At 40.2% G+C, this 22,437-nt stretch overlaps 1 protein-coding gene across 5 annotated transcripts in view; it reads right to left on the bottom strand.

Annotated features, from left to right (window-relative positions):
* Positions 1-22,437, bottom strand: part of mtss1lb (MTSS I-BAR domain containing 2b) — a 135,333-nt gene that overhangs the window by 69,324 nt on the left and 43,572 nt on the right. For all 5 annotated transcript variants that reach the window (XM_041791072.1, XM_041791099.1, XM_041791080.1 and 2 more), the window contains exons 2-3: positions 22,149-22,210; positions 17,425-17,498 (exon numbers count right to left, since the gene is read on the bottom strand). In XM_041791072.1, the coding sequence (XP_041647006.1) occupies positions 17,425-17,498; positions 22,149-22,210 (136 nt within the window). The remainder of the gene's footprint in view (positions 1-17,424; positions 17,499-22,148; positions 22,211-22,437) is intronic.

The following is a 22,437-nucleotide window of genomic DNA, read 5'->3' as shown; positions in this document are numbered from 1 at the left end:
AACAAGCCAAAAACACCTCAAATTTATCCTGCAAATGTATTAAAAATTTCCTGTTGGAGTTAGAGATTTGCTCAAGGTGACTTTTTTGTTGAGCTCCCTGAGCTGAATCTACACACCAAATTTCATAACTGTAGGTCAAAGTCTCTTTTGGGGCTGTTCCATAGAAGCACTAAAGGTGATGCTATTGAGGCAATTTTTTTGAGGGTCCTCTGTGCAACCTATATCAACCTCACATATTTCAGAACTTATGTTTGCCTTTTTTTCATTTTGAGCATGTTAAGGGGCCCAAAAAAGCTCCGAAAAATTGAAATAATAATGACAAACTCGACCTCAGTGCTCAGGCCCTAACTAGACATAAAGCCCTTAATAGTGGGAATGCACGATATTATTATTATGGTATCAGAATAGGCCCGGGGCGTTTAAACTTTTTCCACAAAGGGCCACATCAAGAAATACAGAAGAACTTTCATTTATTGCACCTAAAGATTATTAAAGTTAGTAAAATCAATCCAATGTAGGTTAAGATATTCTTAGTGATCAAGTGTGCTCATGTGGCTGGTTAGTGGTTGACAAGGCAAATAGCCTATCAATTTAAAGATTCTGGAGTGGCCAAAAGGTCCTGGTTGGACCTGGCTACCACTGGCCCCTCACCTGGAATGCTATTATTGCTGCTATTTGCTGTCATCAGTATAACATTATTACTTTGGTTGTCAATACGTTAACAATTTACAGTGCCGCTTTAGTTTAGTCACAAATTTTCTTCCAAGTCCAGCCCTGGTACACCTGTCATCCTTCGCTGTTTGACTGATCTACTTTGGCCTTAGGGCAAGCGGCCTTGTCCAAAACAGATTAAGCACCTATCTCAGAGTCATAGGGATACAACCAGAGTGGTGCTTGCACTATGTGCTGGAGTCAGATCCCCAAACATTGACTAGAAAGACCTTGATTTTCCCTAGAGATACACTATTTGAAAATCAGAGTCAATACTAATGTTAACCATAAGAATATACTGAAGTTCCTTGGTTTCCTACCTTGGGTCTGGGACGCCCTCAGGGGGGCACCCATGTGAATGGTTTATGCAAATGTCTTCTGGTAATAATACTTGTATTTTGGGCTATTCTTTTTGGCATTAAACAATAAAAATAAATCAAATGGATGTGTATTTTGACAGCAATAAGCCCATGTTTGTTCCATCACTTCTTTAGGTGTAAGAATTTGTGTAACTGATCACTTCTTCTGTCCTGTACAAAAATCTCTTATTTGATTCAGAAGCTAGATTGACGGGATGCAAAAACATTGGATACCATAGATAAATATTGTTAACTCATATGTGTTCATGCCACAGCATTTGGTTGTGGGATCAATGTTTGGAAACAGGGTGGATACCAGCCCATACTGATGTTTATCCCAGTGGTTCCAACTGTGGGATCCATGGCCCCAGGTGTGGCCGAAGGAATGACGGGGGGATTCAACGAGGCCATACAAAATTATTGCACACTATCTTGCACTGTTACAAATGTAGGGTGATTAATGAATCTACATCATAAATTACATCTACAAAAAAAGCCAAGATCATATGATGAGTCGTTTCCACCAAAGAGGGACCAAGCAGAGAAAGTTTGGGAACTGCTGGTTTAACTGATGCATCGGTGCATCCCTAATTTGCTTCAGGAGCACAGCCTGAATGAGGCACTCCATGTGGAAACTGCAGGTAAGTTACCGTTTCATCTGCATCACAAATCAGCTGAGCTCCTTTAGAGGTGAGTATGAAAATGCTAAAATTCTACACACAAAGAAAGCAGCGTGTAGGGAACATAACAGGATCTTAGACGGAGAAAAACTTATAGAAAACGCATAACTGATCAGTGATTATGGTCCATACTTACTTCAGGGGGTTAAAGTTAGGTCAGTGGCTGACTGGGCCTCGTGCTAACCCAGTCACGTATAGTTTAAACCCAGTTTAACCACTCTGGTTGCATGATCATCCATGTCAGATCAAAAGAATCTCCAGCTGACCGTGAATGCATGCTATCTGTGAAACACAATTAAGCCTTCTCCCTCAGATTTCTCCTCTCCTCTTGGCAACAACATGGCTATTTTTTCTCTGCCACCACTTCCATCTCATTCTCACACTCTCTCTCTCTTTCTCTTTCTCTCTGCCCTTGTTGCCTGGCAACCATGCTCGTAAATGTGATCCCTCTTGTCTGTGATTGGCTGAAGAGGAGGCAGATCCATGTCAGAGTCAGAGCAGGAAAACAGGGAGACACGAATGCAACACAAACAGCAGATATATGCATACAAATGTCCCACACTGAGATCAAATAAACAGTTTGTTATGGTGTAAACCTTCTGCGTGCTCTTTTAGGAAAAACAGGGTTGATTATTGTTCACTAGCGTGTCATTACCCAGGCTGAACCATGCATGTGTGTCTCTGCGTGTGTGGTCACAATTGCTTGGCATGCTCAGAGCAGGGCCTCCATGTTTACACTCACACAAGCCTGTGAGCTAATAAGTATGAGCATCAGGGCTGCATGTGTAGGGGTGACTGTGGGAGTTATCGCCATTAACAAGCAGGTAATTCTTGCAGAGGAGTGCCACGCTGCACGCTGAATAAGGGAAACCATTCGTGCTGAGTTGCATGCGTGTGTGTGTTTTTATGTGCAATGTGTGTGTTATTGTATTAACTTAAGTGGCCTTACGACTGAGCGTTACCTCTCTTCCTCCCACAAGGGGAGTCATCAGTGCAGCCAGCATGTGGTGCTTTCCAGGCAGCATTCTAGTTAATAAGAGAGGACTGAATAATTCTATTAGGCTGAATAAATGCGCACATTCACACTAGCAGAAAAGCTTTACAGCAAGGAAAAAAGACTGACTATTTAGGCCGCTCTAACTGCATCTCTTGCCTCCTTTGTTCTAAATTTCCTTTTATTATGTTGTACATGTGGCATCATTTCCTGTTTCTCTGATTTATTCCAGTTAAGCTGAGATTTTCCTTGTTTTGTTGCTGGTTGATATCTGTATCTTAACACTGTGTAACATCACTATTACATATTGCACTCAGTGTCTTTGAGTTGGTGGCCTTCATTGACCAATCACTGCTGTGTATCATTCTTTGTAAGGCGATAAACCATCTTATTTTCTTCCTTGTGTGGTTTTATTCATATGAAAAGTGTTGCTATCTGTTCCCAGAATGCATCTTGAAGTGGGTAAATGAGTCAAAGAATTTTCAGGTACGCTGTTCCTGCAGGCTGGAACAACTGTAGGAAAATGGTGTGCTTGGGGAGCTGGTCCACTGAAATCTTTTTAAAAGTAGATTCAAGTACGGCTGAACGATTTGCTAAAATAACCCAACTGTGATTTTTTTTTTTTTTTTCCCAAATATTGAGATTGCAATTTTACATGCGATTATTCTTTGGTTAATTCTATGTATTTTTTGACAAATTCAAGCAACAAATAATTCCATAAATAAGACCATGTGTATTGAAAACTATGTAATTACTTCCAAAGCAATGAACCATCTGAACGTGGGGGTGCAACAAGCTTTAGGCTATAAAGGAGGCGGCTGGGGTGGGGGAGGTGAGGCTGGCTACCAGCTGATCGCAGCTTTCATGAAGTATTGCCAGGCTTCATCAGTTTTAGACAGAATGAGCTAACTATTTTTGTTCGCATTGCAAATGTGACGCCATTTGCTTTGTTAAAGGGCATTAATATTTATATGTCACTCATTTTGAATAAGAAAAATATACATAAAACACAAAAATGAGGATTTTTGTAAGCCATTACAAAAAAAAAATGACACTTGAATGTTTGCATAATGTGCATGAAATTTCTGCCGCTGTAAAAACTGATTTAATTAAACTGGCATTTTGACACATTTCAAGTAAAAGAAATATTGCAACTTCTGTGATTTGAAAATTGCAGCAGGCCATATTGTGATTTAATCTAATTTGCAATTAATTGCCCAGCCCTAGTTTCAAGAAATTAGACTAAGATGCATCCGGTTGAAGATGTTTGGACTCATGAGCCTCTGTTCTGTGACTTGGGATCAGTTGATCTGGAACTGCTCTGTTTTATGACTGTAATGCCTGCTTCACATAAAGATTTTTTAAATCTTAACAGGTTTTTTCAATCTGAGACTCCACACAACATATAGTCATTGATTTTACTGTTATGTTTGTATAGTGTGTGGTGTAGAACGAGAAGGTCAACTCCACACACCACAATAACAGGTTGTGTTAGCAGACTAGCAGAGTCTCAGCCTGGCTTCATCTCTCAAATGCCAGATCTCATGTGGATTTAGCTACATGCTAAGTCCATTGTGGTTGCCATTTCGGTGCAGCTCCCTCTCTTGTCAGTGCGCCTGTGGCTTGTTATACAGTACATACTGATGATTCGTCAACAAATCAAAAAGTTACTGCTCCATTTCTGACATTTTTCTAACTTCATGCCACCCGTTTACTATCGCTGCCATTGATGTGTTTTTTCATTTTGCTTCCTCCTTCAGTCAGCTTGCCTCCTGATTGGCTATAGCCACAGACACAGAAACAGCTCGTTCTTGGCAGGGCTGAAACAGAGGGGTTTTTAGACATGCAAAAATCCAATACTGAAGAATTTTTTCAGCAACAAACTTCACAGGCATATTTTAGGGACCTCCGAGACCAATATAAACTTGTCTTAAAGGTTTAAAATAAGTGACATTTAAAAACCATTGAGGCCATGGTGAAACAAGCTAAAATTGTGGATAAACTCATGAGAAATGGGTTTAAACCAGAAGTAACTAGCTAAAAGTAAAAGTTAAAAAACTAAAATAAATCAATCAGGAATTCAGCATCAACTTCCTGCAAAAATCAGTCAAACAGGACCCTGCTGATTTATTATAAAGTTATAATCTGCACACTTTATTATCGTTTATGTTCACAGTAACAGCTCTGGCCTGAACTTGTCCTCACAATGTCACACAACCATCCTTTGTCCATTTCCTGTCTTTATAGCTTTTTACACTCAATAGTGACCCAAACATGGAGCTCCCTGTCTAACTCCTCTATGTTCTCCAACAGTCCTCAGCTGTTCTGCTTCATTTAAAGACATTTACCATCATTTCCTCACAGCTCCCCTCTGTGCCTCCAATCTGAGCTTCCTTTTCACTCTAAATCAATGTGCTCTTCTTCTTGGTGTGGACTTCTAAATGTGCTGTGTGCAGCAGAGTTTAACACCAATAAATCTCAAATTAAAATTCCTACCTTAGTGAAATGACCATAAAAAACGCCCGGAAACACTGGAAGCCTTTTTGTCACACCGGTGGTGTTATTAGTGGTTGTGTTTCTCCAAATCAAGACCACATTTACCATAAACCTTAAAGCTTCCTGCCCCCCCAGCTCACTTCCTCTGCTTTTACAGAAGGAACAAGTTTGAAACGACTTTTCAGGGCCTCTTTTCTTCACTTTTTGTGGCTGAGATAAACTTCAGGCACACTTTTCTGCACACTTCTCGCTTGGTAGAAAATAATCAAAATTGATTTCATGTACAGCTGGAGAATGTTTTCACCCATCAAGTGTTCAGTGGGTAGGAAAGAAGCAGAAAGTGAACCTGCTTTGCATCATCCAGCTAAAAACTAGAAAGCTAGATATGAAGCAGTCGCATTTTACTTTTTCTGTACGGACAAGAATAACTCTTTAAAAACCCCTCAAACCACATAAAACAGGACAAGTCTAGTCAGAGTGCTAATTGGAGCCAGTTTAGCAGGTGTTACTGCTGTCAATGCTGCTCAAAATTCAAATTGATGTTAGGAGTTTAAAGCAGGCACTAAAATGAGCAGTTCATTTATGCTGGAAACTGCTGAGTACAAGAAATATTTTCTCTATTTACCAATCTTCATATAATAGATGGAAATTGTGCAGATAGTTTTTCCAAAAGCATTGTCAGTGCCTGTTGAATTCAATATGTTATGTCTTACATTTCATAAAGACAGAGCTGCTTTTCTCTAGTTTCAATGTTTTCAAAGTTTACACCAATAGTTTGAAAATTTATATATCTACTTTTAATAAAACTGATCTTGTCTAGTAGTGATAAAGGCTGTTACAGCATCCATGTTAACCTCTTCACCGGCCGCCATTGTTTACAGGCTTGCAGTCACTTCAACAAGTGATTCTCAGCTGGTCCAGCCACCACTACCTCCTTTACACAAAATCATGACCCAAATGTCCAAAATCAAACATGTCCATGGGCAGCCATTTCTAATTAGAGTTGGTGGTGGGTCCTGAGGACCGGCTGCAAACAACTGCAATATATGCTTGTCCACGATAAGCCTCCATACTTGCAGCAACACCTGCTATAATCTGGAATATCAAGTGAAACATTTCCAAAGTCAAGTGATTGTATTTGAGTGTCTTTATACCATGCACTGCTGAGTGCAGAAACACACAAAAAAATAAACCTACAAAACAAGCAGGTGGGATGGCCCTACCCTAACCTATAGTCTCATTTCGTTGAAAAACTGAAATGGTTGAAATAGTTTTGTACTTGTTCTTGTTGTCTGACCACATTTTGAACATGCTCTAAATATTATTCTTAAATTAATTTGATGCAATTCCAATTTAAAAGGAAGCTGCTGCAGCTGTTTGCATGCATGAAAGTATGCATGCAAATTTTGTGTGCGTGTGTGTTTTGTAAAGAGTAGCAGAGTGTATATTAATAAGATTTATGATTTTCATTACCAGACCTTGTAATAAGATGCAGGCAGGCAGTCTGGCAATAAAACTGTGAGACATTCTGTACCATCAGATCATCATCCTCATCATCTCTCTCTCTCTCTCACCAACACACACCCACACACACACACACACACACACACACAGTGGCACTTTACTGCTGTTCTGTGTGCCAACAGTGCATAGTTGCAGTCCTGGGAATGACCCCGGTTTTACTGCTGCTGCTGCAGAGAGAGTTTGTGCAGAATACAAAGAGAGAGAGAGTCAGACATACAGAGGCATCATCGCAGACAACAACATCGGTATCATCAGGGGAATAAAGACAGCGCAGTCTGTAAGTGAAGCAGTAAAAATAGACAGAGGTATGCATCTGTTTGTCTTCAGTAAAATAGACCCAACTGAATGTAGAGTCTGTCTGCTTCCCACAACAATGCCTGAAACCTGGAGACAAATCTTAGAAAGAACCATGTTTATTTAGCCGTGTCGACCTTAGTAGTTTAAAACCAGTGTCTTTTCTATGTGTGTAATATCAAGACACACATTAGATTTTAATAACTTAAAGAGATAATTCCACATCAAGGCTGCCATTGTTGTATGATCCACTCTGGGTAGTGTCACATGGCTGCATTGTTCTCCTTCTCTCATCTTTCTTATTATATTTCCCTCTTTTTATGTTACAGTAACTTCATTTTCATTGTCCTCCTCACCAGCACTCAACATACATTTTACCAGGTAGTCAAGTCTTACATACACCACATCTGAATCTAAGTAACATGTGCATTGAAACACATTTATATATACAGTGCTGAACAAATTTATTAGACCACCTGTCATATTTTTCTCAAAGACCATCCAGCATCATGAAGAGTTTTAATGCGGACTCTTTTATTTTCAGTGAGCTCTCCACGTTTTACTATTTTGAACAGGAATGAGGGATTTCAAACTGAATTCACCCAAATTTGAGCCGGCTCACTGGGCTTCTCTGAGAAGTCAGAAATGAATCAAGCATAACATTCAACCACTAAAACAAATTTTTCTGTTCAGGAATGCAAGTAACTGTAATTTGACATATTAATCAAGAAATATTAATGTGCTTTACTATTTTTTCATTTTTTTGTAAATCGGTAAATTTAAAAATTCACGGACAACAATAATAATTATATTTTAGCATTAAAAATATCATTTGGGTTAAAGAGCTTCTACATATTGGTGTATTAACTAGGAGTGCTACAATACATGTATCTGTATTGAACCGTTCAATACAGTGCGTAACGAACCGTGACCACTGGATCGAACAATACGCAATTTTATATTTATTTTATCAACTTCTGACGAGGCACTCTGTGCTGAAAGCTCAGTGGATATGTTTTGCACAGCAGAACATGTGTCAGGTATAGCTGCACCAGATACATTTAATTTTCAATAAACAAGTAAAAAAAGGCATGGAAATTTCTCTGTTTTTGTATCGAAAAAGTATTGAACCGTGACAAAAACGTATCGAACCGAACCAAACTGTGATTTTTTTTGTATCGTTGCACCCCTAGTATTAACCATTGCAGAAACATAAAAAATGATTTTGGTTATTACCAATGCTGTTGATTGAGGGCAGCTGTGGCATAAACTTTACTTTGGTTAGGGTTAGGGTGGTCTAATAAATTTGTTAAGCATTGTATTCAGTCTGGAACACTCATCATTCATTTTATTGCAAAATGGATAAACAGTTTTTCTGGCAGAGAAGGCTCAGCTCAAAAGATGCTCCCTGGGTTAGTCAAGCATTTATGACAACTGGTACTGAATACAATAAAATAAGTACAAGTGCATAAATCCATGAATCTGAATATGAGGGTGCAACAAGCTCTATGCTTTATAGCAGCCTCCTTTATATGATGAGGCTGGGGAGGAGGTTGATCTTTGCCAGCAGCAGCAGTGTGGTGCATCAGCATTGATGCAAGTACAAACGCCATATTTAAATACACCCCTGTGTCAAGAGATAGACCTGTGATTGGCTGTGGGAGCTGGGAGGCGATAACTGGGATCAGCTGTCTATCAGCTGATCACGGTTGAGCTTCATTAGTTTATTAAATTGGAAGAATCTGGGAACATACATCAGATGACAGTTTAGGTTAGACTTCAAGCAATAGATACAGATAAATCAGTCCATCATAATTCTAAATTTTATTCCCTTTATTTCCCTTCCTTAAGAAAAGACAGAATTATCGATTATATCATGAATAAGAAGGAAATGCAAAAGATAATTGTCATCACTGTTTTTAGAGTTGGTTATTGGTCAGATAGGACATGTTGGTGATGAGAGTAGAGGTCGGACATGTTTACAAAGAAAGATCTGTTTGAAATAAAGTAATTTTTTAATGATGATTAATACTTAATTACACTGCATATGAGACCTTTAAGTTGTACATTAAAAGGTTTCCTGAAGGTTTTAATAGGCCTGATTGAAATTCTATTGACTGTCTTTATTTTAAATTTTCACTGGCCATACACTAGACCAGTGGCCCTCAACTGGTGGGTCAGGATCCAAAATGAGGGTCAAATGTCCATCCATCCATCCATCTTCTTCCGCTTATCCGAGGTCAGGTCGCGGGGCAGCAGCCTAAGCAGGGAAGCCCAGACTTCCCTCTCCCCAGCCACTTTGTCCAGCTTTTCCCGGAGAATCCCAAGGCGTTCCCAGGCCAGCCGGGAGACATAGGCTCTCCAGCGTGTCCTGGGTCTTCCGCGAGCCTCCTCCTAGTGGGTCCTGCCAGGAACACCTCACCGGGGAGGCGTCCCGGAGGCATCCAGACCAGATGCCCGAACCACCTCATCTGGCTCCTCTCAACGCGGAGGAGCAGCTGTCCTACTCTGAGTCCCTCCCAGATGGCTGAGCTTCTCAGCCTATCTCTAAGGGAGAGCCTAGACACCCAGCGGAGGAAACTCATTTCAGCCGCCGTGTATCCGTGATCCCATTCTTTCGGTAACTACCCACAGCTCGTGACTATAGTTGAGAGGTAGAAACACAGATCAACTGGTAATTTGAGAGCTTTGCCTTTCCACTCATGCAGAGACCGCATCACTGTCAACGCCGCTCCAATCAGCCTGTCAATCTCCCGCTCCATTCTTCCCTCACCAGTGAACAAGACCCCGAGATACTTGAATTCCTCCACTTGGGGCAGGATCTCATTCCCAACCTAGAGAGAGCATTCCACGCTTTTCTGCTTCACCACATCATCTGCAAAAAGCAGAGACCCAATCCTGAGGCCACCAAACCAGATCCCCTCAAATGAGGTCAAATGTGTGCCTGAAATTAAAAATATACAGAAAAATGTCTATGATGTTCATAAATCCTAAGCAGACACACATCCATACATTGGTTGCTTCTTTTTCCCATGATAAGAAGTAAAAATAATAGAAATCAAACAAAGCTCAAATCTCAGCATCTCTCTGGGGGGAGAGTCTCGTTGTTTGCTTGTGCTGGGCAGAATTATTAGTATCATCCTAACTGAGAGACAATAGAGTCGTGGTCTAATTCTCAATTAAAAAAGAGATCAGTAAAGCTGGCAGCTAAGAGCTACAGATGGAGGTACGGCTGAATTTGGACACTCTCTCTTTTAAAGTGCTTTTTTAACAGCTTGTCAGCTTTTCAGCAGAAAATGTTCACACTTTAACAGGCCAAGAGGAAACGGGCAAGAAAATCGTTCATATTTTAAAGCTTAAAAATGAAGGACTGAATGTTTGTCTAGACTGGACATCTGTGTCTGACTGTGTTTGTAGGTCTGAGTCTCCTCCCTGAAACTGGAGCAACAATGAAGAGGAGTTCTTCAATCATCGCAAACCCACGGCACACAGACTCATAACAGAGCAGAGGAAAAGTGACTGTTTGGACCGTGTCTAAAAGTGCACTCAGACTCACCGCTTCCCAGGGAATTCACTCACACTTTCACTTTTCCTGCTGCTGGATTTCACCTACTTGTTAAATCACTCCCACACAAACAAGCAAAACTGTTTCTGTCACTCTCTGAGCGGCCTCTTTGACTGCATCAGTGTGAGAGGAAAACTGAACGTATTTCTGCCTATACTTCAAAGACCTGGCAGAAAACAAGGCCTGTGTATGAACCAGATAATCTTACTTTATTGGAAATATTTAAATTATCTATTAGAAGAAAAAAAAATTGAAGTTACAAAGCACAAGAAAGTGCACGATCTAGATTTTATTTTCCCCATGCCCAGTATTTTCTGCCACTCTCAGGTAATATCCCTGAAAATGGAAGATGAATTTGTTATTGTGTAGGCTATTCCTTCTTTATCAGACCTCATCAGAATATTTGGAAATAAAACAAAGCTAGTATGGGGCGTGCCGGTAGTCGAGTGGCCAAGGCGTTCACCATGTACGCAGGCGACCCAGGTTCGAATCCGGCCCGTGGCACCATTTCCTGCATGTCTCTCCCCACTCTCCTCCCTGTTTCCGACTCTATCCACTGTCCTATCCAATAAAGGCCAAAAATAAATCTTTAAAAAAAACAAAGCTAGTATGCTATAACAAGACTATTGGCTCTCAAAGACTGTACTAGAGCAGCAGAAATGCTTTGCGCTAAAAGATCAAGTTAGCGTGTATATATGCTCCAAAACACTGGAAAATAAAACAACAGGTCCTGAAATGTTTACATCTATTGAAGCAGGATCTAATGTAATGTAATGTAATCTTTAATTCCTTGTTTCTTTCAATTGCAAATTCCAAAACAACACAGGATTTGTTATATCAAATGTGACATATACCCTTTTTCAAAATTTTAACACAGTCCCCTGTTGTCAAATGAAAAGTCTGTGTCATGGTTTTGTTAGAATTAGAGATGTCAGCATAAATGCATTAACCACAATGGAACTGAGGTCCATAATTAGTGGAATTATTTTATTATATCAAATTAACTTGTTCCCTTTATGCAAAATTTGGATAAGCCAGTGCTGCATCTGCATGTAACCACAGAGATGCAAAATAAGTCCACCACTGCTCCTCAATGTTTCATTTCCCAGGAAAGAAACAAATCATTGGCATCTATCAAAGCCATTTCCAAGGCTTTGGGACTCCATTATCCACAAATGCAGAAAACTTAGAACAGTGGTGAACTGTCCCAGGAGTGGCCAGCCTACTAAAATGACTCCAAGAGCGCATCAACGACTCATCCAGGAGGTCACAAAAAAACCCAGAACAACATTTAAAGACCTGCAGGTCTCACTGGACTCAGTTAAGGTCAGAGTTCATGATTCAACAATAAGAAAGAGACTGGGCAAAAATGGAAGAGTTCCAATAGCAAAACCACTGCTGGCCAAAAAGAACACAAAGACTTTTGGGAAAAACTTTTATGAAGGTTTGTGTCCCTTTACATCTGGAGTACAACTAACTCAGCATTTGATGAAAAGAACATCATCCCAACAGTCAAACATGGTGGTGGCAGTGTGATGGTCTGGAGTTGCTTTGCTGCTTCAGGACCTGGATGGCTTGTCGTAGTTAATGGAACCATGAATTTTGCTCTCCACCAGAAAGTCCTTAAGGAAAATTTCCAGCCATTAGTTTGTGACCTCAAGTTGAAGCACACTTGGGTTATACAGCATGACAATGAGCCGAAACACACCAGCCACCACCTCTGAATGGCTTAAAAAAAACAGATGAAGGTTTTGGAGTGGCCTAGTCAAAGTCTAGACTAATATCCTATTGAAACTCTGTGGCGTGACTGCAAAGAAGAGTGGGCCAAAATTCCTCCACAGTGATGAGAAAGACCCATTGCCAGTTATCACAAACAGTTGATTTCAGTTATTGCCACCAAGGGTGAAGCAACCAGTTATTTAGGAGGGGATTTAGAGGCAGTTACTTTTTCACATAGGGCCAGGTAGGTATGGATGGCTTTTTCCTTTAATAAATGAAATGATCATTTAAAGACTGCAGGTTTTATATTCTTTTTGATGGTCTTAACCATTTAAGTGTGACAAATATGCAAAGAAAAAAAAATGGAAATGCTTCCTCCCGTCACTATTTATGGACATATCTGTCAAGTGTTCTTATCAGCACATAAATATTTGCTTAGCAATAGATCTTTCAGACTAAAGAAATGACTAAATATCCTAATAAAAATCCCATTTCTACCAAATTCAACAGCAGCATCATTCATGCTTCTACATTACCTCTAAACAGTGAAAACCGGCCACTACGATTCCAGAAATGTATCACAAAAACCCCTCAGATCGCCTCTTTTCCCCTCTGTAACTCAGCTGATGAATACTTCTTGTTGCAGATAAAATGTGGTTGTCATGCTGAATGGAAACACAGCAAATGCAGCCCATAAATGAAAGAGTCAGTACAAAAGTGGAGCGTAGGATCATCAGTACCCTTTGGGCCTGATTCATATACACATGCATGCACAGCCACAAATGCACACCCTTTAATAAGAGGCACATTGATATAGAGAAAGGCAGAAAGACAGAGAGCATCATTATTGGTGCCGTCTTCTGCCTCCATCCATTTAACCAATCTATTAGAGAACATCAGAGATGGAGAAAGAGCAGAGCTCTGTGCAGCAATGTGACAAATAGACTCAAGCAGGAATGACTCATCAGTACAGAAAGTACAAAGAGCCTCTGATGCACACGCTGCATCTTCGTGCAAACTTCATTTATATTTTATTTTGGTCCCTGTGAGTGTGTGGCAGGGCTGCCAGTGTGTGTAATGAGCTGACAGAGCTTGGTGATTTCCTGTCTGGCCTGTAAAAGCAGCACGAGTCTCTTCCTGTATCCTCCTCTGCAAGATCCCACCTGAGGCCGAAAACACACACATACACATATCAGCATCACGCACACACAGTCTGGCAGCTGCATCTAATAATTCACTGCAGGAGGAGAAGTTCCCTGTATCACAGCATCAGTGGTGCCACAGTGTTCAGATGGCCTTCAGTGGGTGGAGAGCGTTTGTCTGACCTTCTCAGTTCTCAGCCCACACACAGAAGAACCTGAGCCCAGCTTAAGCCCACACACCAAATATCACGAGTGTGAAGCGAAAAACTCAAAGTGCAATCCATTGACTGCGACTCAGTCTGTAGGCTGTTCACACTACGGGAAAGCCATACACAGCAGCCGTTTCAGTGCTTTTAATCTTCACAGTATGATGATTGAGATTATCTATATCTAGTTCTAAAGTAGAAAATCTATCCCTTTAAGAGTCCAGCTCAAGGGGTGGTACTTTAGAAAATCCCAGGAACTATAAAGGTGTGAGTGCTAGGTCACTTACTCTACCAATGACTCTCAGGTGGCCACCCAGATCAGATTAGCTTACTAATAGTCAACAAAGGGCTTCCATGCATCAGTTTTAGAGCTGAAGAGCCTGTTAGAAGAGAGAAATGCCTTCAAGAACCTTAGCCAAGTCCAATTTGACCAATTAGGATCAACATCTATAACCTGGATGACTGAGCAGCAATGCAGACATTTGATAAGATTATAGCTATATGCTACAGATTGTAGAGACTTTCTCTGGGAGGGAGAGAGAAGCAGAAGACATGCACCAAACAGCTCCAAGATTGATACCACCACTATTGCATTGAGGACTATAGCCTCTGGTTGCCTATCCACTGAGCTAAACCAAGCCCCGACCTTTCATTAAAATGTATCCAAATAGAGATAAAAAGGATTCAATTACTAAAAATTGAGCTGTCGGCACTAATGCATAAATAGTGGACATAACTAGTGGACTGCTTTTTATTTAAATAAATTAATTATTGCTTTACTGTCTCAAGAGATGTAAAATAAGTTCACCACTTATCATAATGTCTCATTTTACTTTGACCTCCAATTTACACAAAAAGTGCTGCAGAGCATATCGCTTCCTCTCAGTCGGAGCAGTTTCACTGCCCACGCTACAGTCCAGCTTCCACACATCCCAGAAGAAGATACACCGCCTCACTGTTTGTTGGTGCTGGCCACTGCCAAACCACATCAATCTACAGTAAAGCCAAACAGCCAGAAAACATGCTAAGTACCTGGTCAACTTCAACATACAACACAAAGCGCAGAGTCCTGATGATAAATCATCTCTATATCAACACCATGTTTTAGGAGTGTCACAGAGCTATAGCAACACCATTGATGAGGAGAAGTGAACTTTTGAGATGAAAAGCCCAAGCATTTAACATGAAACCACAGATTCTTTAAAGAAAACATTATACTTTTGACTACATAATGTATTCATCCAAGGCAGAAGCAATAAAATCATGGAATCATATTGAAATGAACACCAAACAACCCCCCCCCCAAAAAAAAAACCCAGAAATAGTAACATTTCAAAGTTCTAAGGTTGATAAAAATCAATTATTAATCATTTGACAGCTCTACAAAATGACTTAATTAGAATTAAAACAACAAATAAAGTTTTAGCAAAAAAAATTATTTTGTCTTTTAAATATTAGAGTAATGGTAATGAACTCTTCATTAGTAAATAATCTGATATTAGATAATCTTACTGGTTTACCATGTCTTCCTGAAGCATGGCTTTATCAGGATACTTAATCGTACATTGACTTTAGACCCCGGTGGATTTGACTTGAGCTTCAGTTCAAATGACTGCATAAAAAAAGCAAAATTAAAAAGTATGTGGTAGTGAAATGGGTCACCTTTAGATTAGATCTAGATGGCCAGGCATTACGTGAAGTGCCGACATAGGCACCTTTTTGAATCAGGCATGATTGAAACCATCATCTTATTTGATTGTTTTCTATTCTAAATGTAGTAATGGCAGTAGTAAATCCGTAGGGGTGAATTTTTTATCATACTTTCACTACATCAGTCTTTCACTCCGTTATAATACATTTGCACCTTGCAGAAGGTCTCAGCTCCTCTGTTGCAAAACACACTGAGGTGTTTTTGAGGCTTTCAGCATAGTCAGAGACATTAAAGGTGTCTGATCCTGTCAGACAGAGGAGCCCAACTCGACTTTAGTTTGCTTAGTCTTTAAATGACTGAAAAAACTTCTGAGAGAGAGAGAGAGAGAGGGAGAGTCCTCTTGTAGCAGCTTTTTCATGGATAATTCCAGTTAGAAAAATTTTTACCCGAGCAAAGTCTATTCAGTGCGTCACAATGAAACTGTGACCTTCATTTCAGTTCCTCCTCGTGGTTCAAGGGTGCGCTTGGGCTTGGTTGTGCCAATTTCAGCTCTTGCTTCATTTTAAAAGTTTAAGGACACAATCACACTAGACCAGTGTTAACACATGGCTCTTGAGCCACATGTGGCTCTTTTGTGTTGATTTTTGGCTCTTTAATCTATTCATTTGAAATATTATTCCCTAGAAAACCTTAAAAAGGGAAACTCTGACCTCAGAAATTATCGTATCCATGGCAAGTCACTTTAATCAGTTTGTTTCCCACACTTATACAGTAGATTTTAATTGTTCAACTTGATTTACAACCTTTTTCTCTGTTTCCATTTGCAATTAATTTACCTTTCATCCTTTTTTTTGGCCAATTTTAATACATTTCTGCTGCTTTTAGCCCATTTTGACACCTCTTTAAGCCTCTTGTTGCCCATTTTTGCAAATTTTCATAAGTTTTGGTCACTTTCATCCTGCCTTTTGCAGTTTCTTTCCCCTTTATTTTGCCACTTTTCAAACACTTTAAGCTGCCTTTTGCAATTAAATGCCAACCACCCCCCCCCCATTTTTGTCCCTCTTTGCGTTTCCTTGCCAATTTTCACCACCTTTTTGCTGCTTTTTTTCCCTTTCTCGTCACTTTTCACTCATTTTTTTAACACGTTTTTGTTGCATTTTGATCAATTTTTCCACCTTGGACTTGTTTTTTGCCCCTTTTCACCCACTTTTTGACCATTTTAACTTATTTTTATTGCCCCTTTAGCCCATTTTGCCACTGTTAACCACTTTGTGGTTCTTGCAAAGGTATTTTTCAACAATTTGGCTCTTTGGTAGAGCAGGATTGAGTAACACTGCACTAGACGATCACACTCACATGCTGAACATGCTTGTCCCCCACCTGTCTGCACACACATTGCTCCAAGCCCAACTTGTCTCAAGCACGGAAACGTCATCACATCTTTAGATGACACAGTTTAAAAGATACACAGATTCAGAGCCAACACAACGGAAAAATACAGAGTCAAAATAAAAGCAACAAATCCATGCTACACACTTTGTTATGTGAGCAGTTGTCAATTACCATCTTCTATCCACAGCAGGGCTGAGAAAGTGTATGCAGTATGGAGCTTTCACACTGGTAAAACTGACTGGTCTTTAGATCTCAAGTGTGATTGGGTGCGGTAATGATTGCCTAGTGTTAGTGCACTAATTTTTCACTTTTCAAACTGATGATAAACTTTCTACAAACAATTTGTTCCAACCATCCAACAACCCATGGTATCGGCAGCATACTTCAACTTATTCCAGATTAATTCCATCCAAAAGTCCAAAGCTATACCTCCTGCTGCTACAGAAATACACTGTGTGGCCTCTTCATCATACTTACATAATGTTTGTGTGTGTAAACAGTTCAGAGAGGAGCTTTGAAGTTTGTGAACAAAGTGTATCTGGAGGCTGCTGGAAAGACTTTCATCAGTCAGAGGAGGATTTAGTCCACTGCCTGATGATATCTAAAACACATTCCTGACAGAAGAGCAAGGCCAGAGCAGACAGTCACCTTCATTATAGGCACACACAGAAACACACAGATGTTGGCTTACCTCTAGTGTTGGTGGCCATGTCTGCCACCTTCTGAAAGGCATCCAGGAAGGCCACAGCAGCCAGCACAGTGGTTCTGCATGAAGAGAAAACAACCAGGAGTTAAGATAATGTACCTAATGTTCAAGCCTTCCTTAGTGAGCGCCTGGTGGGTTAACTGTGCTGTTAATGGTGACATTGTTGGTTTAGATGATAAATTTGGCAGAGCAGGTTTGATAAAGAAAAACAGATGTTGCATCTATGTTAAATCACTGATATCCTCTCTGTAGGTAGTAACCAGCAGTGGAGAACAGCCAGGGCCCTCTTGGCCCTCTGAGAGGGACTGAGCTTAAAATAGTCTTCAAAAGGCAACACTGCAAATTTATTTTGTAATTTCTTAAATCATCAATCAAGACCTTAACTGAATGTGTCCAAGGAAATAAATCCCTTAAAAATGCCTTTTTTTTATTTGATGGTGTGTAGAGAGTTAAATTCAGAAAAACTGCTTTTCTCCCAATCAGAAATTTTGGCTGCTACTGTTGCTTGGCAGGATAATCTTTACTTTCAGCTCTCTGATTGGTGCATTGAGATCCCTGATTGAGAAAATATCAAAAGACAGCAAAATCAGATGACCAATCAGATCTCCCCTCTGAACTGGGAGGGTTTTGGTATACACTGATAAAAAAATAAATAAAATAAAATCTATGTGTTCCTGTAAAGCGTCCTTGGGTTTCTTGAAAGGCACTATATAAATTCAATATATTATTATTATTATTATTTAAATAAAATAAAATAAAATAAAATAAAATAAAATAAAATAAAGGGACCACATAATCATATCAATGTAAGGAGATGGCAGGAGACAGGCCAGTACACCAGGAGACATGGAGTGGGCCGTAGGAGAGCAACAACCCAGCAGTAGGACCGCTATCTGCTCCTTTGTGCCATGAGGAACAGGAGGAGCACTGCCAGAGTTCTACAAAATGATGTCCAGCAGGCCACTAATGTGCATGTTTCTGCTCAAACTGTCAGAAACAGGCTCCATGAGGGTGGTATGAGGGCCCGATGTCCACAAGTGGGGCCTGTGCTCACAGCCCAGCACCGTGCAGCCTGATTGGCATTTGCCAGAGAACACCAGAATTGGCAGATTCGCCTCTGGCACCCTGTGCTCTGCACAAATGAGAGGAGGTTAACACAGAGCACATGTGACAGACTTGAGGGAGACTGGAGACGTGGTGAAGAACGTTCTGCTGCCTGCAACATCCTCCAGCATGACTGGCTTGGTAGGGGATCAGTGTTGATCTGGGGAGGCCACCAGGATGGGGTCCTCATGGGATAACATGTCTTGTTCCATCCACCACTGCCACATCCGTCCAGGAGCTGACTGATGCCCCGATCCAGGTCTAGGAGGAGATCCCTCAAACCGTCCATCATCTCATCAGGAGCACGCCCAGCCATTGTAGGGAGTGCATACAGGCAGGTGGAGGCCATACACACTACTGAGCCTCATTTTGAGTCATCTTGAAGAATTTCAGCTTGTGATCTGATTTTTCTACTTTTATTTTGAGTGTGATTCTGAATCCAGTCCTCCATGGGTTAATGAATTTGTTTGTTCTTATGTTATTTTGTTCTCAACACATTTCACCATGTATTAAATAAAGATTTTAAGCTTGAATATTTCATTGATCAAGATCTGGGATGTGTTATTTAGTGTCCCCTTTATTTTTTTGAGCAGTGTATTTAACCTTGTGTTAACTTCTGAGGGGCACACAAAACACAAGCTTTGCTAACTTCTCACTTGTGATACTGTAAGACATGTTCCCTGACAGAGAATGACAATTAAGAAAATGTATGTTGTCATAGGTTTTTTTAATGAACTTTTAACCAAGTTTGGAGTCACTCTGCTTTTGAGATCCACTGCAGGTTTAATTGAGCAGGAAAGAAGGCTTTTAATAGACATTTTACTCTTGGAAAAAAATAAAAACATGTCTCTGTCTTAGGTGAAATTATCCACTGGTTTTGACAAGGCAAGTAGCATGACGATGGGCTATTAGAAATGCTGGACTAAGTCGCAGTTCATCTAAAGACAGGCATTAGGTTAGCATAATCAAAATGATTAAACTACAAAGCAGCCAGCTGCAACATTATGGGCGGGCCTTATGGGCCTGGGTCGACTGACTTGCCCATCTGGATTTGGCCCACCCTAAAATTTTGGGAGATACTAGACTGTCCTGGCTTATACTTCCATCCATCCATGGAGCCTATCCCAGCTGTCATTGGGTGAGAGGTACACCCTACTCTGGTCGCCAGTCAATCGCAGGGCTGACATGTGGAGACAGACAACCAGGCAGGCACGCTCACACTCACACTTAGGGCCAATTTAGAATCACCAATTAACCTAGTGAGCATGTTTTTGGTGGTGGGAGGAAGCGGGGAGTCGGAGGAGTGCCCGGAGAGAAGCCACGCGTGCACGGGGAGAACATGCAAACACCGTACAGAAAGGCCCAGACCAGGAAGTGAACCAGGAACTTTCTTGCTGTGAGGCAACAGTGCTAACCCCTGCACTGCTGCTAATACCTAAACCTTTAAATTTAAAATATGCAAACTCATAATTATTCAGCTATCAGGTGTGAAGTCAAACCAATTATATTAGTCTATATGACATTGCTAATGCTTGGAAAACTGGCGCAGGTGTGCTCATGGGCACACATGTCTCTCAGCTGAACAGCAAATGATCCATGAGGGACAGAAAGAGAGAGAGACCAGCGAAGGAGAGGGACAAGTCTCACAAGATAAAAGACAGAAAACCTCTCAAGGTTTTATCACCACCTTTTCCCCCACTGATCCCATCATGAGTCACATGCAATTATCATATTATGATATTATGATAACTTATTAAGTTTCTTCATGACATAAGAAAAAAACTACAAGACAAAAAAAGGAAAGACAGGAGGCCGTGCTGAATGTTCCTGTCTGATCTGGATGTCTTCAAATTGTCTTAAAAGCAAAAAATAAATGATTTCTGATCTAAGCTAAGAAAGACCATGCTCTGTGCAGTTCTTTTCCCGTACACTCTCTTTCTCTTTCTCCTTCCTGCTCTCTCTTTCCACAATCAAATCAAAACAAATAATTCATCATAATCACTTAGAAGAGAGAATTTTCTTATGTAGAAGTCAAACAACAGTCCTCTGATGATTAATTTAAAGGTCTAAAGCAAAGCAGAAAATTAAAAAAAGAATTGCATTTTTGCATTCGGTAATAAGAACTTCATGCTTTACTCAAACACTACATTGATATGACTCAATTTGTCATGACAACAAAAGGCTGTCTCTATCATAGGTTAAATGTTTGAAACATCTCCAGCAATTTCTTTAAGAATGTTCAGAACAAAATTATCCATATGGAGAGGAAGTTTAAGCTTTTGATATTAATATGCCCATCCTAAATTACATGGACTCATGCAAATTTTTAATCCTGGCACCTTCCCTGGATTAAGCTAAGGTAAAAACCTAGCCTCCTGATCAGCACCTACTATGTGCAAACCTGTCATTCTGATAAAGTCACATTCTTTATTATACCCAAATATTAACATAAGATCAACACATTCATCCATTATCTACACCCCTTATTCCATTTAGGCTCACAGGGGGTTGAATTCAATCCCAGCAGTGACTGATTGAGAAACTGGGTACACCCTGGCTGGTTACCTGTCCATCATAAGTGTTGCTGTCAGACTCCTATCCAAAAATAATGGATGCTCTAATATAAACAAAACATGCCTTACAGACTTGGTTGCCTTTCAATTGAACTGTATATGTCACAGGTAGGGATGGAGATCGTTAATTTTTATTGATATTGATACCCTTATGGATACTCCTTATTGATCCAAGTCCTCATCGATACCACTATCAGATACTTTTCTTTGGTGGAAAAACAAAATGGAGACAAATATGTACCCTCGAGTGGTCTTTGCTGAGTAGTGCTTGAGTTAAAAAGCTATGATTCAGTCTGTAACATCTATTTTATACCCCTCAAATATAAACAGATTCTTCATATTCACAACTGTATTTATTAAGATTTCTCCATTTTTATGTGACATTTCAACACATCATAACATATAGAACACAGCCATCTAATTTACTGAGGTTACCTGATATATATCATATTTACGTCTTTCAACTAGTTAAGTTCACTAATTATCTTTATTTCTGTCAATTCCACTGTGGATTTCTACACTGGATTGATATTGTTAACAAACAGGACTTGCTCAAAGTTTTAGAGCACTTTTCAGCTTTTATCTCAGCAGCTGAAGAAGAAAACTGTTCTAAAGCAGCTGAAGAGAGGGCTATGAGAGCCTGTTAGTCCCAGCGCAGGCAGATATGGTTGCGTGCGACTCATCAGGAAGTGTCTTTTCTCCTCAAGCCGACAGTTGAAGGTACATTCTGGTTTAATGTGATGCACAATATTAATGTGCTTCTAGTTTATGTTCCCCTTGAAAGAACTGTTGTATGTTTTTACACCACTCTTATCTTAGAATGACGTTAGGTCCCAGAGCCAGTGAGACTCGATAGCAGTATTGATAAGCTAAAACGTTATTGATTTTTGGGTATTTCAAAAACACAGAACCGGGTCCTTGTGGACTCAGGTTTCGATCCTCATTGCTAGTCGTAGGTCATATAAAGGTTGGGTAAAGTTCTAAAATGATACACACAGTGTATGTGCTGTGTATTTATGTAGTTTTACTTACCGGAGCTGGGAATGCAGCTTGGTGGCCTTGGCGCTGAAGTCCTCCCACACAGGGTAGGAGCACTGAAACACAGAGAAAAGAGAAACATAAATGTCTACAGAGAATGCATATCGATGAACACCTTAACTCTGTTCAAACACAGGAATCCACTCTATAAGTTAAATGAAGAGAAGCTTTCTGCAGCAACACTCACATCCCTGCCTCAGGGCTGTCTACACACATGTGGATGAAGGGTGTAGCAACTCAAAGCCCCTGAATGATTCAACCCCTGCTTATTAGTATGTTTTCA

The sequence above is a fragment of the Cheilinus undulatus genome, linkage group 1 (assembly GCF_018320785.1).
Source record: "Cheilinus undulatus linkage group 1, ASM1832078v1, whole genome shotgun sequence".
Classification (NCBI taxonomy): Eukaryota; Metazoa; Chordata; class Actinopteri; order Labriformes; family Labridae; genus Cheilinus; species Cheilinus undulatus.
This window is presented reverse-complemented; position numbering and strand designations above follow the sequence as displayed.